A 15,149-nucleotide genomic window follows, 5' to 3' on the forward strand; every position below is an offset into this window, starting at 1 on the left:
AGTAATGATAAAATTTTTCTTCCATATGAAACCTTCTAAAAGCTTGCCATAGTTTTGTTTCCGCAACAATTACACTTTGATAATACTATGATTTATAACTCAATATGGATTCACTTAATGTGATACTAATATGTTCAAAGGATCAGATCAGTTGTTTACTTTTTCATTATTGTGTTTATTGATTGAGCTTAGTTTAGTTAAATTGGATCCCAACAATTATTATTGTTGTTGTTAAACGATTGAAATATTAATGTAAAGTCAAGAACTTTACATCATGGTTTACAGATACAATGTTTATTTGAGAACTCACCAACACGAGTTGACGTGTATTTTAACATTTTTTTCAGGTAAATGAAAAGTTAGGATGCTTTGCGAAGGATGGACGGGACAAACCGGAAACAAGTGTGTTTTGGATCGTTAAAGTTGGACTTGTAATAAAATAATAACTTGTATACTTTAATGAGACATTTAATAAAAGTCCATATGGTATTTTAAATGGTTTTAATTGTGATGGGCTGAACGGCGTCTGTCACCTCTCAAAATTCCTTAGTTAAGTCTTTCGTTGCTAAGATAAGATTTTGAGGGTGTGGCAAATCTGATGTTGTTCACGACGTACATTCAAGCATTCGGCAGCGCAACCTTATCATCATAGCTCCACGTCATAGGTGTTTTGGGGTTGTGTGAATTGAAAGAATAAATTTTTTGAAAGAGGTTTGAGATGATTGAGTGTTTTAAAAAACGGTTGGAATGGTTAAATATTACCGTTCGACACCCAACCATCATTAGCAAGGAGAGCGGCAAGAACTAATGTGGCAGGAATTGATGTTTTCGGTACCGCCGGTCACGGGATGGTGTTCCCAATCCTCCCACGTGGTGCCACGTTGGTCCCGTGATTCACTCCATCCACCATAAAACGGGTGGCCACCAAAATCAAGGACCGTTTAGAGCAATGGATGTTGAATTAGGCGTGTTACAAAACCCACTTTGGATCATAGGACATGGTCATGTCGAACATCTCATTCTAAAGAGAACAATCAATCATGCTTTCACACCGGTTAACCCCTTTTCCTAGATTCTCTATTGACCTACATGTATACCATACGCCCATAAAAAGTTGCACTTTTTTTGGAATCCAAACTCTCAAGCTATAAAGAGCGGTCATCTATAGCATTCCCACAAGCACAAGATTCTCTATCAATCAGAACCATAGAATCTAATTCTTTGATTATTAATACACAACCTTTTGCTAAAGACTGGCTGTGATCAAAGCCAACCTCCTGCTCTATATAAACAGGTTACCAAATAGTTAACAAATACAAGTAATTCAATATTTTCAATATGGGATCTGGATTATCACAGCAAGCGGATACACAACCATCAATCACATCACAATATCATGAAAACCATCATAATACTAAAACCGCAGGTGTAACTACAACCACAAGGAACCGCTTACCTCATGACTGTGAAGCCATTTTAAGGGATGCAGATACTGCCATTGACACGTCATCAATCGACCCACTCTACGCCGGGGTTTTCTTGAACAAAAAAAGGAAGGTAGGTCTGCTTCCCGTAACAAATCTTTTTAAGTTTCCCAAGATCAAAGCATGTTTGTTTTCATTCGTTTACTACCAAAAAAATAATCGAACACGAACAACAAATGAATGGAGGTTTCTTGTTTGTGTTCATTCATTAAGAAATTGAACATCTTTGCGTTTGTTTATGTTCATTCGTTAACAGGATAAACGAATGGTTCTGAACGAACATAACTAGGTTAAAAACCAATTGAAAGTAAGCGTGAACAATTTGTTTGCCTGAAAAATTATTAGATTTATACCAAATTGTCATGAGCCTGAAAAGTTTATTAATACAAACGTAAACAAACGAACTTAAACAAAAGTAAAGTAATGAACATAAATGAACGGAAATAAACAAATTTAAACGAAAGAACAAGACATGTGTTCATGTTCGCTTGCTAACTACATGAACAAAGTTTGTTCGTGTATTATCTTTATTAAATAAACGAACATTAACGGGTTATGTGCCTAAGTTTTTTCCTCAATGTTTTAACACAAAAAATTGTTGTGTCATGACAATAGTTGGCAGGTGGGTGTAAGCCGTGTTGCGGGTTTAAAGATTAAACTTTAATACAACTCAAAACGGGTCGAGTTAGGCCCACCCACAAAATATTTGTTGTAAATTATTTTACAGCGTTTTATGTTCATCTAATGTGATAAGTGTGTTAATAAAAAGTTAAGCCATTAAGATGATAATCTACCTTATAAAATAAAAACGGTTTAGAAGATTTTAGGTAAGCCTGGAAAACGGCGGGTCAACGGGTTAGGGTGGGCAGATGTAGAAAGGTCTTAGTTGGTTCGGGACAAGACAAGTTCTCTTCAATATGGTTTGGATCAAACTAGTTCCACTCAAAATAGGACATTATGGGTTAGTAAGAATGTGTGATTAAAGGACGTGTCGTGTCAAGTACGTCCATTCTTGCCTTTTGATCACAAATGCTCACTAATGTTTAAAGAGTATATTTACAAAAAAAAAAAATTCTTTATTTTGTTTTCTAATGTTTTATATAATACTAATGTTTTAAATAGGTTATGAAAACTATACTAATGAAGATGATCTAATTTCATAAAATAAAACAGTTTAGACGGTTTTATTCATTCATTTACCCATATTAGACTAGTGTATTATTAGCAATCTAACTAGAAATATGTTTATTTTGGTTGAATTAGAAATATTGGGTTGACAAGGCATCACATGGAAACTGCTTCCCACCATCACTTTGGGGGAAGACAGCCGTTACTGGCATTGGCCCTATATTAAAGAAACAAGGTGACTAAATATTTCATCAACTTTAGCCCAATATTATAAACACATAATAATTAATATGGAAATGTTAAAATGTAAAAAGAGACGAAATTAAGAAATATGAGAAGTATTTGTCGCCATAAGAAAACTATTAAAAGAGTTCAATAAACATAATAAAAAAATAATAACTCAAAATATAAATAAAAAAAAACTAAAATATTTCCCCTGTCATGCTCGTTTCAAAATAATAATAATAATAATAATAATAATAATAATAATAATATTTTGAGTTATGATTTTTTATTATGTTTATTGAACTCTTTTAATGGTTTATTTGTGACGACAAATACTTCTCGCACGTCTTATTTTGGTCTCTTTTTACACTATTTTAATATATCTCCATCAAATTTAAGTTTCTCATATATATGCATTTTGGCCTCTCAACTATAGATTCACATATTTATTTTTTGACCGCTTAACTTTGATAATAAATTTTTTGCCGTCTCTACTTACATTTTTACTTTTTGATACCTCACTCCGATAATGAAACTTTTGTCACAAATTTTTTACTATAAGGAATGAACCGATAACTGTTGGGTTTTAACAAGATTATCAAAGTGATAAGATCTCAATTTTACCAAAAACGCAGCGGAAATTAGTTTTAAATCTTGTTAATTTGATATGTATAAAACCGATTTTACATATGCAAAACCCAAGCCCGGATCCAAATACGAAATACATACTATCCAACACATGAGTGTCACTATAAGTCCATGCATGTTAAAGCTACATTTCAAATCAAAGGAAGAGGAAGGAGATGATGATGAAGAAGGCAAGAACCTGAATATGAAGCTCCTCAAGCTAGCATACTCCAAGCTTTCCAACAAACAACACTTCTAGCTAGGATTTAGTAACACTTGACAACACTCCTTGGTTCCCTTGCTCTTGGCCGTCAAAAGAGAGGAAGAAAGAGTAGAGGATTTTTCCTCAAGTGTTCTTATTGTGTTGTTACTTGTGTTATAAGTTGTTCATAAGAGAAGATTGAAAAATAGTCATAAAAGGCACCACCCACTAGCACCAATGAAAACCTTTGTATGCCTCCACTACCTTGAAGATAATAATAAAATAATGGAAGTGAAAGAGAGGGGGGGGGGGCTTCCTTTCTCATTCTTATTATTATTTTTTTTATACAACTTTCCATTAATACATATATTTATAATGTTATAACTTATACCATTATAAATATAACACATTATATGTAACATGCAAGGTAACCATTTTTCACATATTGTTATTTAACCATCTTAAGTAATAATATGGAATGTTCTCTCTCAAAATATAAATCATTTATATGATTTATTTATTTCACAAGCACATTGTATTTAAAAACCCCTTTCTAAATAACATAAGTGTCAATATTTATTTACTTATGATCATATCATTTATAAACAAATATAATTGTTGTTTGTCTAGCTTGTTATTGGGTATGACCCGACTTGGATCACGACGTACTAGCCACATCAATAAAATTATGTGTCTTGGGCATATCGAGTCCAACAATAACGACCGACTTCCTGCTACATACTTGCCGCAAAGCACAGTACATTTCAAACATGTCACGCAAGTTTCTCATATACATTTTTTGACCCCTCAACTTTTGTTTCATATATTTACTTTTTGACCCATCAACTTTGGTAAAAAAAATTTTACCCTTTCAACTTACATCTTTACTTTTTGATCCTACAACTTTGGTAATGAAACTTTTGCCACTAAATTTTACCGTAAAGAATAAAACCTAACCCAGCTGACTTCCTGTCGCGTACTCGTCGGAATAAACTATATCTTTCGAATAGTAATCATTTAACTAACTCCGTCGCAACACACAAGTACAATTACTGGTTTTGTGATTACATAGTTAAATGTTAAATCGTTAACTAGTTGGTTTGTGTGTTCCATAACCCATTTATATTTCCTATTATTTATTTAAAAACGCAGGTAATAAATCTAATTCCGTTGGGAATATTACCAAAAACTTTAAAACTGTATGGAAGTTCGCATGAGATTTTATAGTTAAAATGTAATTGTTTTATATAAATTTATACTTTTTGTTGTAAATTGAAAATTAAATTACTAATATGTGAAAACAACGAAAAACAATAAACTTTCGGGTCAACCAACAAATATGCATGGCATGTTTGGTTTGTTTGTCTAATAATTTTCAGCTTTGTGTCTCGTGTTCATGTGGGTTGAACCCGCCAACCCACGACAATGACCTTACCCTATATATATATATATATATGTGTGTGTGGGGGGGAGGGTAAGGTTAAAATGAAAACCCACTTAATTTGTGAAAACCCGTGAAAACCCTATGTAACATCGTTTTTTTTTTGTTTTTTGTTACATGTAATATATGTTGTAACATTTAATACTAAACATCGAAACATAAAAAAAAATGTTTTGCTATCTTTTAAAATTTTTTTACTAATTTTTATATATGTTTTCAGGAGAGAGAAAAAGTTATATTTATATTTACATTTTTTATTCACTTTAATTGTGGACCACAAATTTAAACATTAATTAAAAACATGTGGTTGAGAATGAGTTTTTAGAGTTTTCACAACTCAAGTGGGTTTTCATTTTATACTTAGCCTATATATATATATATATATATATATATATATATATATATATTAGGATCAGGATCAAGTGAGAACTTTTTAAGAATTGAGAACTGAGAACTATTTTGGACCACTAAAAAAACCCAAAAATAAAAAAAAATCATAAAACAAAAAAAAACACAAAAATAAAAAAACTATAAAAACTAAAAAAAACCAAAGTTCTTATTTATCATCCCGGTTTCTAAAAAAACGAAAAAAAAATTCTCGGTTTAGCTAAATTATACATATATGTACATATATGTACACATATGTTTTTTTTCCTATATACATATGTATAATTTAAGGTAAATGATAATATACATATGTGTACATTACGTAACTAGAGATGAAATGAAAGTATATATATGTGTATAGGTATAATACGAATTAAAAAGAAAAAAAATCATTTTTTTTATTAAACATATATGTATAATAAGTACACACATGTTTTTTTCTATACACATATGTATAATTTAAGGTAAATGATAATGTACATATGTGTACATTACGTAACTAGAGATTAAATGAAAGTATACATATATGTATATGTATAATACGAATTAAAAATAAAAAAAAATTTAGTTTTTTTAATGAAACCATAATGAAATATAAGAATTTTGGTTTTTTTACTTTTTTAAAATTTTCGTTTTTTTTTTGTTTTATAATTTTTTAAATATTTTTTATAGGTTTTTTTAGTGGTCCAAAATGGTTTTCAAAGTTCTCAATTTGCCAATGGTTCTCTTAGGATTCTTATATATATATATATATATATATATATATATATATATATATATATTAGTATCAGGATCATGTGAAAACTTTTTTGGAATTGAAAACTGTGAGAACCATTTTGGACCACAAAAAAAACCCAAAAATAAAAAAAAAATCATAAAACAAAAAAAAACACAAAAATAAAAATACTGAAAAAACCAAAGTTCTTATTTATCGTTCCGGTTTCTAAAAAATCGTAAAAAAAATTCTCTGTTTAGCTAAATTATACATATATGTATAATATGTACATATATGTACACACATGTTTTTTTTCCTATATACATATGTATAATTTAAGGTAAATGATAAAATACATATATGTACATTACGTAACTAGAGATGAAATGAAAGTATACATATGTGTATAGGTATAATACGAATTAAAAAGAAAAAAAAATCGTTTTTTTTATTATACATATATGTATAATATGTACACACATGTTTTTTCTATACACATATGTATAATTTAAGGTAAATGATAATGTACATATGTGTACATTACGTAACTAGAGATTAAATGAAAGTATACATATGTGTATATTACGTAACTAGAGATTAAATGAAAGTATACATATGTGTATATGTATAATACGAATTAAAAAGAAAAAAAATTTAGTTTTTTTAATGAAACCGGAATTAAATATAAGAATTTTGGTTTTTTTTACTTTTTTTAAATTTTCTTTTTTTTTTGTTTTATAATTTTTTAAATATTTTTTATAGGTTTTTTTTAGTGGTCCAAAATGGTTCTCAAAGTTCTTAATTTACCAATGGTTCTCTTAGGATCCTTTGCCAATATATATATATATATATATAGGGAAGGGATCTTTTGAGAACCATGTTGAGTTATAAGAAGTTAAGAGCTCCATTCTATGCCACACATTTAATTAGGTGGATTGGAATATGTGGTTGAGATTAAATCTGGCAAAAAAGTCAAAGTAGGAGAGAGAATAAACATGTAACTGGTTACACTAACTTTTACGTCCGTTACACATGTGTAAAATGTCGGCTCGGTGTGTAAAAAATTCTGTAATTTTTTTACGTGTATGTAACTTACATATATTACGTATGTGGCAAAAAATTCAAAAAAAAATTGTTACACTGAGTTATTTCGAGTTCTTAAAACTCAAAGGGGTTCTCATTTGAAATCTCCCATATATATATATGTATATATATATATATGTATATATGATTAGTATCATTTGAGAACTATTCAATTATTTAAGAACTCAAAGGAACTCTTAATAACTAACGTTTTTTATAAAAAAATTTGTATGTTAATGTTAATTGAGTGTAGTTTTATCACTTTTGACATCTATATTTACGATTACAATTATGAAAATTAGTTATTTTACGCATATCTATGTTTTTTTACACATATGTAAATTTTTATCACATAAATTTTACACATGTATAACTTGTGATTTATATATTTAATCAAAATTTTTTTTATAAATATGATAAAATAAGTCTCAAATAATGTTAATATATAAAAAAGTTAAAAAAATATTTGGTTTTAAAGAGTTCCTAAAAATTATTAACTTTTTTTGAGTTTTCAAATGAAACTAACCCATATATATATATATATATATATATATATATATATATTTGGTTCGGGTTTTAAGCAAAATATCGAATACAAAAACTAAAAATTTCAATTTCAATCGTTCATGCAGTGAAGAAGTTGATGTTGCAGAAATGTTAAAAGTGTTTGCTGGTTAGAAATTCATGGGAAATTTGAAATTTCAAAATTAACACCGGGAATTAAGTACGAGGTTGTTTTTATTATCATGTTAAAAGATCCTACTTACGGGGGTGGGAGGTTCCTATCAACGTGAGACTCGTTTTATCGGATGGATACAGACAAGAACACAAAGAAAACTTAATGGAAAAGCCGAGATCAAAGTGGTTTGAGATGGACGTGGGCGAGTTTATGGTAGACCCCAAAAAAGAATGATCTCTAGAGTTTTCGTTGTATGAATATGAAGGTGGGGCTTGGAAGAAGGGTTTGTTAGTCAAAGGTGCACTTATTAGACCCAAACCTTGAAAATTGAAAAAACAACATAATAATAATAAGTAATAATTTTATTATTATTCTTATTATTATTATTAATTAAAGGTATGTATGAATAAAAAGGGTTACATCATACATATGGTGCTTTTGCTTTATAATAACATATGGCTTTCATAAGTTTCAAATTTTTTCAAACTTTTGATAATAAATTATTATGGAGAACATTATGCTATATATCAAAGTACAATCAATTGCTATAGCATGGGGATAATTTTTGTAAATTCGTGGTGGTTGGGCCTAGAGGTGCACAAATCGGGTATTTAAAAAACCCGGAACCGGTTCCACTTTTGATAATAAATTATTATGGAGAACATTATGCTATATATCAAAGTACAATCAATTGCTATAGCATGGGGATAATTTTTGTAAATTCGTGGTGGTTGGGCCTAGAGGTGCACAAATCGGGTATTTAAAAAACCCGGAACCGGGTAGGAACCGGTTCCGGGTATGGTTAACAAAAGTCAAACCCGGTTCGGTTCCGGAACCGGTTTCGGGTATAGTCGGGTATTTGACCGGGTTTTGACCAGTTCCGGGTCGGGTTTTGACCGGTTCCTCCGGGTTTTTTTCGGGTTTTTGACCGGTTCCTCCGGGTTTTTTCCACCGGTTCCGGGTCGGTTCCGGTTCCGGAACCGGCTCCGAGGAGAAATCCTATACCCGGTCAGGAACCGGTTCCGGGTATGGGTTAGAACCGGTTCCGGGTCGGTTCCACCGGTTCGGTTCCGGAACCGGTTATTTTGTGCACGTCTAGTTGGGCCTAGCATCTCCAGGTTACACCAACTGTTTGGTTAGTGGCAATGTGATGAGCCCATGTTTCATGTTGGTGCTGAGCCTTCTTTATCTTCTAAATCATTTACCAACACATACATTCATACCATATTTATGCATCATATTTTTGGTTATCACATTTTAAGTTAAATAAAATATCAAAATTATATGGTATACGCATGCATGATTGTAGTATTGTACCACTATACGTATACATACACATGGATATGCATCAAATTTTTTATTTTTGCTATTCACATTTTTTAGCTAAACTCTGCAAGCAACTTTTGTAACAACCAACAAAGACAAATTATGAAGCAGCTACAATGAAGGAAACTTCTGAAATCATCAACAACCAAAAAATTAGATCTTTTAAATGAGCAAGGCGCAAATTAATTTAAATGACATTTAATATGAATAGCTAAACTTAACTAAACTAAACGAAAAGCGACAAAGAGCGCATACAAAAGACAACTACGGCGCAACACGCCCGGGACATCCCTAGTTGGTGTGACTTTCATCCCATTTGTTAGAGTACAGGGGTCAATCTAGGTTTGTTAAGCCCAAAATTGAAACCATAGCCAAACTTTCAGTTAGACGGAAAATAATAACCAATCGGTTATGGTGAACAGGTCTTTACATGTTGATTCAGTTTAGTCAACCATGAAATAGGCTTATGAAATGTTTATGCCTAGCTAAACTAACCCATAAGTGGCATTGAAAGTTTTATTTGAAGCCGAAATGTATATATTAATGATAACTAACAATTATTTTGGAGTAAAATACATTTTTGGTATGCTGGTTGGTGTACAGGGTAAGATGCATAAGAGAACAAGAAGTACAAAGTAGAATCTGCTGACACAAAGTAAAATAAAATAATTAAAATGAACATAACAGCAACAAGACATGTAAATCACAGCTCTGTGTTATAATCATCTGGCTTGTACCATAAAGAGAAATCAATCCCTTTGCCCTTTAGCTCCTCTGTTGCAGGACCAATTCTCTCAAGAAGCTGGCATTTCATAAGCAACACTATTAGCACTTAAAATATGTGACAGTTATTAACTAAAAGACATACCTTAGAATGCAATGCACCATTTGATACCAAAAGTGATCTGTCAAATACAGTAAATTTTCCACCATCCATGCGAGAAACCGCCCCGCCAGCTTCTTCAACTATCTGCTTGATTTGAAAAGCCATGTTTAGTTCTTTTTCTCTTTTTATTTTCCATTATTTAATAAAACAAATATCATTACCAAAGCACCAGCAGCCACGTCCCATGGTTTTAAACGATATTCCCAATATGCTTCAACTATACCCAATGCCACGTGGCACATGTCTACTGCAGCTGCACCTAGTCTCCGCACGCCCTAAGGAAAACACAAATAAAATTTGTGTTCGTTTACTCATCAATTATTAGAATATTTTTATTCGGCTTATGCTAACAAGTTTGGACCAAGAAACCAAAATTTAAAATTTCTGGTTTTGACCCATCACTCAACCCGCTAAACCCATCACCCATTTTTGCTATCTCTAATATAATATAAATAACAGAAAGTAGAAACTCAAGCCTTATTATTACAGACCACATAATGTAAGCTATACAAATATTACCCGACTGATGTCAGTAAACTCCTTGAATAAGTTCATGTTGGTGGCCCAAGGATCATCATGTTCATACCCGAACCCAGTCACCAGTAGAGCTTTCTCAACCTATGAAGTTGAATCAATAAGCAGTGAATACTATTAATTTATTAAATAAAAGGGATTATCCACATATGTATAATTTTATGATAACGATTAACTGAAACCTCACATTGTCAGTCTGACTAACATAAATCTTTTGCCCATTACAGAATGCACCTCCACCTGAAGTAAATAATTGTAACAAAGTTCACATAATAAAAAAAAAACAAATATTTTCGTACCAGCAACAGCAGAAAAAGTGCGCGTGTTCCAACACATAGCACCCCCAACAAACTCTACCTGTCAACAAAAATGCCAACTCTTTATTATGAAAATGCAAATAAGTATCACGCATCTGACAATCAAAATGAAGTGTTTTATAAATGTAAATCATTTATAAAATGAAATAGCTCAAGCTATATTAACATTACCACAGCCGCAGCAGCTGGCTTTCCTCTATAGAGCACTCCCACAGAGACCGCAAAGCTAGGATATCCATGTGCAAAATTTGTGGTCCCGTCTAGACAGAAATGAAATAATATATCAGAAATGCAAGTGTAGTTTACAAGTTAAAATAAATAAGGCATTGACCTAGTTATAAGGTAAACAAATTACATACCCAAAGGGTCAATGCACCAAAGGTAATCAGAAGATGAATCCCCAATAACACCTCCTTCCTCCCCTAAAATAAGGTGATCTGGAAACTTCGTTCTAACAGCGTTGAGAATCGCAGCCTCACTCGCTTTATCTGTGCTGTGAGTGAATAATATTTGCTTAAGTTAATTACACAAATAGTCTCTATGGTTTGGAAAAGAAAGATGTTTGGATACGAAGCAAAAAAGTAATGTCTGGGTTTTGTGTTTTCAATATTGTAACGAGTTTGGGCATTAAGGCAAACTTCTGTTAAATTTGGATGAAATGACCAAATTACCCCTTGGCATTTTATAGTCCTTCAAATATGAAAACACTGAAATGCCCATGAACTTAACGAAACCCAAACATGTTACTTTGCCTGAATCACAAGGACCATCTGTGTAATTAACTCTATGCGTTATTCGAGGAAGAGTAGTCTAAAAGAGAATGCATAAAACACTATATTGGTTGTTTATAAAACTTAGGAGATCAAAAGAAACTGAAAAAAAGGAAAAAAAAAGTTATTCTATACATCCAGAAGTTATAAAGTATGTGGTCATACTCAGTAACCAAATCAGTGAGTCCTTTATAGCTGATATTTCTAGGCTTATTTACAGCTTCCATCACAACCTGAGAATAGTAAATAGTAATGAATAAAACTTAAGCAATTATTTTGGGAAACAACCACTAAACACATCAAAAACCAAACAGGTAAAAAATGAACTTATGATTTATAACTGGCTAGTTTTCAACTTCTCATGATGACATAAGTGTGTATTAAGGGGTGCAATTATATCACGTATTCACCAGTGAATACATTGTTTGTTGAATCATCAGGATCACGGGTAAATGCACTGCTTATTTGAACTATACATTTATTAAGGGGCGTTCATTTTTGAACTAACAATATGTGATGTACTTGTCAGTTGTTATTTGAATGTGATTCATAAGATGGTTACGCCACATTTTCTCGCTCCCACTACTTTGAAAATCTTCAATGCACTATGTGCAAGCGCAATCTAATTATAGTTATAACATACTGTTGGGTTCTGAAACAAAATTGCCCCTATATACATACATACATACATATAAGGGAAACTCCACACAACAGTAACCAAGTTTTCCACTAATTTTTCTCTTGTTCCTCTAACGTAACTCAAATGAACTGAACTGAACTGAACTGAACTGATGTTCCAATCTTGAGGAATGTTTTATGAGCGTCAAATTTTTTAAAATCAGGTGAGAATTACTGCTTAGTGATTATTTTTGCTTTAACTTTAATGCCATGTGCAACGGGGCATTACCCGTGGCCTTAAGTACGATGTAACAGTAAATAATAAGCAAGTTTCATAATTCTTGGATTTAAGTCAAACCTAAAAGAAACCAACCTCAGCACCGGTTTTCGCAGCGAATTCGACACTTTGGAGTAGTTGAGAAGATGAAATAGGACCAATTGATAGAGCACCAATCTTGGTATAGGGTGTTTCTGATAACACAGCTTTGGTGGTTGTACTTGGGTATAACGATTTTGATTTTGATTTTGATTTTGAATTTAAACATAAACAACTGTCGCGAGATTTGGAAGTGAAGTTAGGAGGATGAATAAATGAATTGGGGGTTTGATTTTGATTGAATGTCGGCCAACAAATGATTCTTGATGGCACCAGAATCGAAGCCATTTGAGGGAGGGTTTTGATTGTATTTGCTGCTGGTCGAGTGTTTCCAACGGTATTTAGTTGTGTTCTAACGAGCACACACTTGATGACTCCGATAAAGTAGCCACTTAAAACTTTTTATTATTTTCATGATTTACTTAAAGTTCTAGGTTTAGGATTGAGGCGAGGTTACAGTTTAGGATATTTGAGATCTCATATTTAAAACCGGGCTAAAAACGATTTTCGCACCAAAATGTGTTTCCTCCTTGATAGTGTGTTTTGAGGAAGTCAACCCTGAGGTGTCGAAATCAGTATTCACGATTAGCATCCCGTCTTAAGAAGACTCACTTACTGTAACACTCACAAACAAACTAACAAACGTAAAGGCTCAGAAGTAGTCAATAAAAACTTTTTTAAAGGAAGAACCCAATTTAGGAGGTGTTTGGGATTGCTTATTTTCACCAACTTATAACTTATTAACTTTTTGAAAAGTAATAAGGTGTTTGTGATTACTTATATTGTGAGACGAAAAGTTTCATAAGTTACAATGTTGTAACTTATTAACTTAATAATAAATTATATGGAGGTAAAATAAGTAATCCCAAACACCCCCTTAAACTTTTCTAATCTTATATATCAACACTTTCAAAATTCTACTCTAACAAATAAGATATTGGTAATGATGTGTTAAGCCATATTCTTTCCTAACTTATTTTTCACTCCTAAAATCCTAATTTCTTATTTAATTCTTTCTAGCTATATCCATAGGTCATGGGTCAAATAAAATGATAAATGAGTCTTACTAATAAACTGGTCATACATATAATCCTTTTAGAGTTAATTTCAAGCATTACGTTCAGAAAATTCTCTATGGCAGCCATTCCTTTTGTTCTCATCTCTTTGGTAGCGAAGACGGTTCTCGAAGTTACCTCTATCCTAGAAATTATATCTGGTAATATCTCTCTTTCCTGGAACTCATCTCTTCCCTAACAATCGCCGGTCGAAATTTGTTTGATTTCCTAACCATCGCCACATATTGCTTCATAAATGTGTGCGACCAAAATTAGTTTTTTTTTGTTGGGTACTTTTCCTTTACATTAAACTCAAAACGATTACAATAAAGTGGTAGAAAAACGGGCAACAAGCTGCGCCGTAATCCCCTTTTGAATAGCAAAGTCAATCCTACTAAAAACGAAGCTTTGGGACGTAGGAGCCGAAAAAATACCATGTATGACACGTTTTAATCCTGCTCAGAAAATTCATAGCCTCTGGGGCCAGAAACCCAAAGGTATCAAAAACAAAAGGGAGAAACACATGTTGATTCTCTAAACAGGCTTTTTCGTGTTTGGCAACTTTGCCCGAATCGACTTTCAACGCGGACTGACCCACAACAAACCCACGGTCCCTGAGCACGACAAGAGGAGACATTCCTGTAAGGTCCACACAAGCGTGTTTCCCCCCTGCCCACCCAAACACAAGAATGTCAGCTGGCCTTAATGTGGACCTCCCTTCAAGCGGATTCGTAAGAAAGTTAACAGGGGCCTCCTTTTTAGCAGAAATCCCAGCCCGTTTAAGAACCTCGCTCAAAACATCCCTGATCAAATCATATCTGCATTTAAAACCATGTAATTCTTTACAATGCACCGCATGGTCTCCAAAGGAATCCAAACATACCTTGCGGCAAACTGGGCAAGGCTCATCAGTCGGAAACATAGGGATCATTAGCTGGTACTTAAGGATAGCCCGGTACTCCACCCCCGACATGTGTTGGCCTAATCCTTCAATGGGGATGACCGTTAGAAAATCTTGAGCCCGAGGAGCCCGAAGGCATTCAAACACCGTTTTTTGGCGAGGGGATAGATCAAACTTCGCTTCTACACTCTGGACGATTCAACTAAATAAGGTACTTGCCAAAGCATGTTGGGCTTTAGAGCGGCGGTGTCCTTCTTAGAGAACCCGCCAAGATCAAATTCGGGAAGTGAAGTGCGTAAACGATCCATCGCACACCCATAATCGAAGTCTAACCCATCAATACCACATCCCCGAAGAATATGGTCCTGCAAATTCCATGATTGTGCTCTTGAAGC

General features: G+C 32.8%; 1 protein-coding gene and 1 pseudogene across 2 annotated transcripts; one reads left to right on the forward strand and one right to left on the reverse strand.

The window, feature by feature from the left end:
- The first annotated feature begins 1,058 nt into the window (after window positions 1-1,058).
- On the forward strand, window positions 1,059-8,318 carry LOC143618297 (protein PHLOEM PROTEIN 2-LIKE A1-like; annotated as a pseudogene). Its single transcript, XR_013150980.1, has 3 exons — window positions 1,059-1,557; window positions 2,748-2,847; window positions 7,925-8,318. The product of XR_013150980.1 is annotated as a protein PHLOEM PROTEIN 2-LIKE A1-like (transcript).
- A 1,682-nt stretch (window positions 8,319-10,000) lies between these two features.
- On the reverse strand, window positions 10,001-13,101 carry LOC143618296 (phosphatase IMPL1, chloroplastic-like). Its single transcript, XM_077090562.1, has 10 exons — window positions 12,796-13,101; window positions 11,970-12,037; window positions 11,394-11,527; window positions 11,206-11,294; window positions 11,017-11,074; window positions 10,905-10,957; window positions 10,703-10,801; window positions 10,345-10,458; window positions 10,166-10,267; window positions 10,001-10,099 (listed from the first exon to the last, which is right to left on the reverse strand). Exons 1-10 carry the CDS (start codon window positions 13,084-13,086, stop codon window positions 10,001-10,003), a joined length of 1,107 nt encoding a protein of 368 aa, XP_076946677.1. The 5' UTR covers window positions 13,087-13,101.
- Window positions 13,102-15,149: the final 2,048 nt, after the last annotated feature.

The sequence above is a fragment of the Bidens hawaiensis genome, unplaced genomic scaffold (genome assembly GCF_021521415.1).
Source record: "Bidens hawaiensis isolate Kalapana, Puna unplaced genomic scaffold, B.hawaiensis_p1.1 tig00068301_1, whole genome shotgun sequence".
NCBI classification, from domain to species: Eukaryota; Viridiplantae; Streptophyta; class Magnoliopsida; order Asterales; family Asteraceae; genus Bidens; species Bidens hawaiensis.

What these genes read in the sequence shown, in the direction of transcription:
- LOC143618296 (XM_077090562.1), bottom strand. Translation starts at nt 13,086, where the DNA reads ATGGCTTCGATTCTGGTGCCATCAAGAATCATTTGTTGGCCGACATTC. An exon ending in CTGCGAAAACCGGTGCTGAG is followed by an intron (nt 12,038 to 12,795) that starts GTTGGTTTCTTT and finishes TACTATTCTCAG; the next exon opens with GTTGTGATGGAAGCTGTAAA. An exon ending in ATGTTAGTCAGACTGACAAT is followed by an intron (nt 10,802 to 10,904) that starts GTGAGGTTTCAG and finishes TCAACTTCATAG; the next exon opens with GTTGAGAAAGCTCTACTGGT.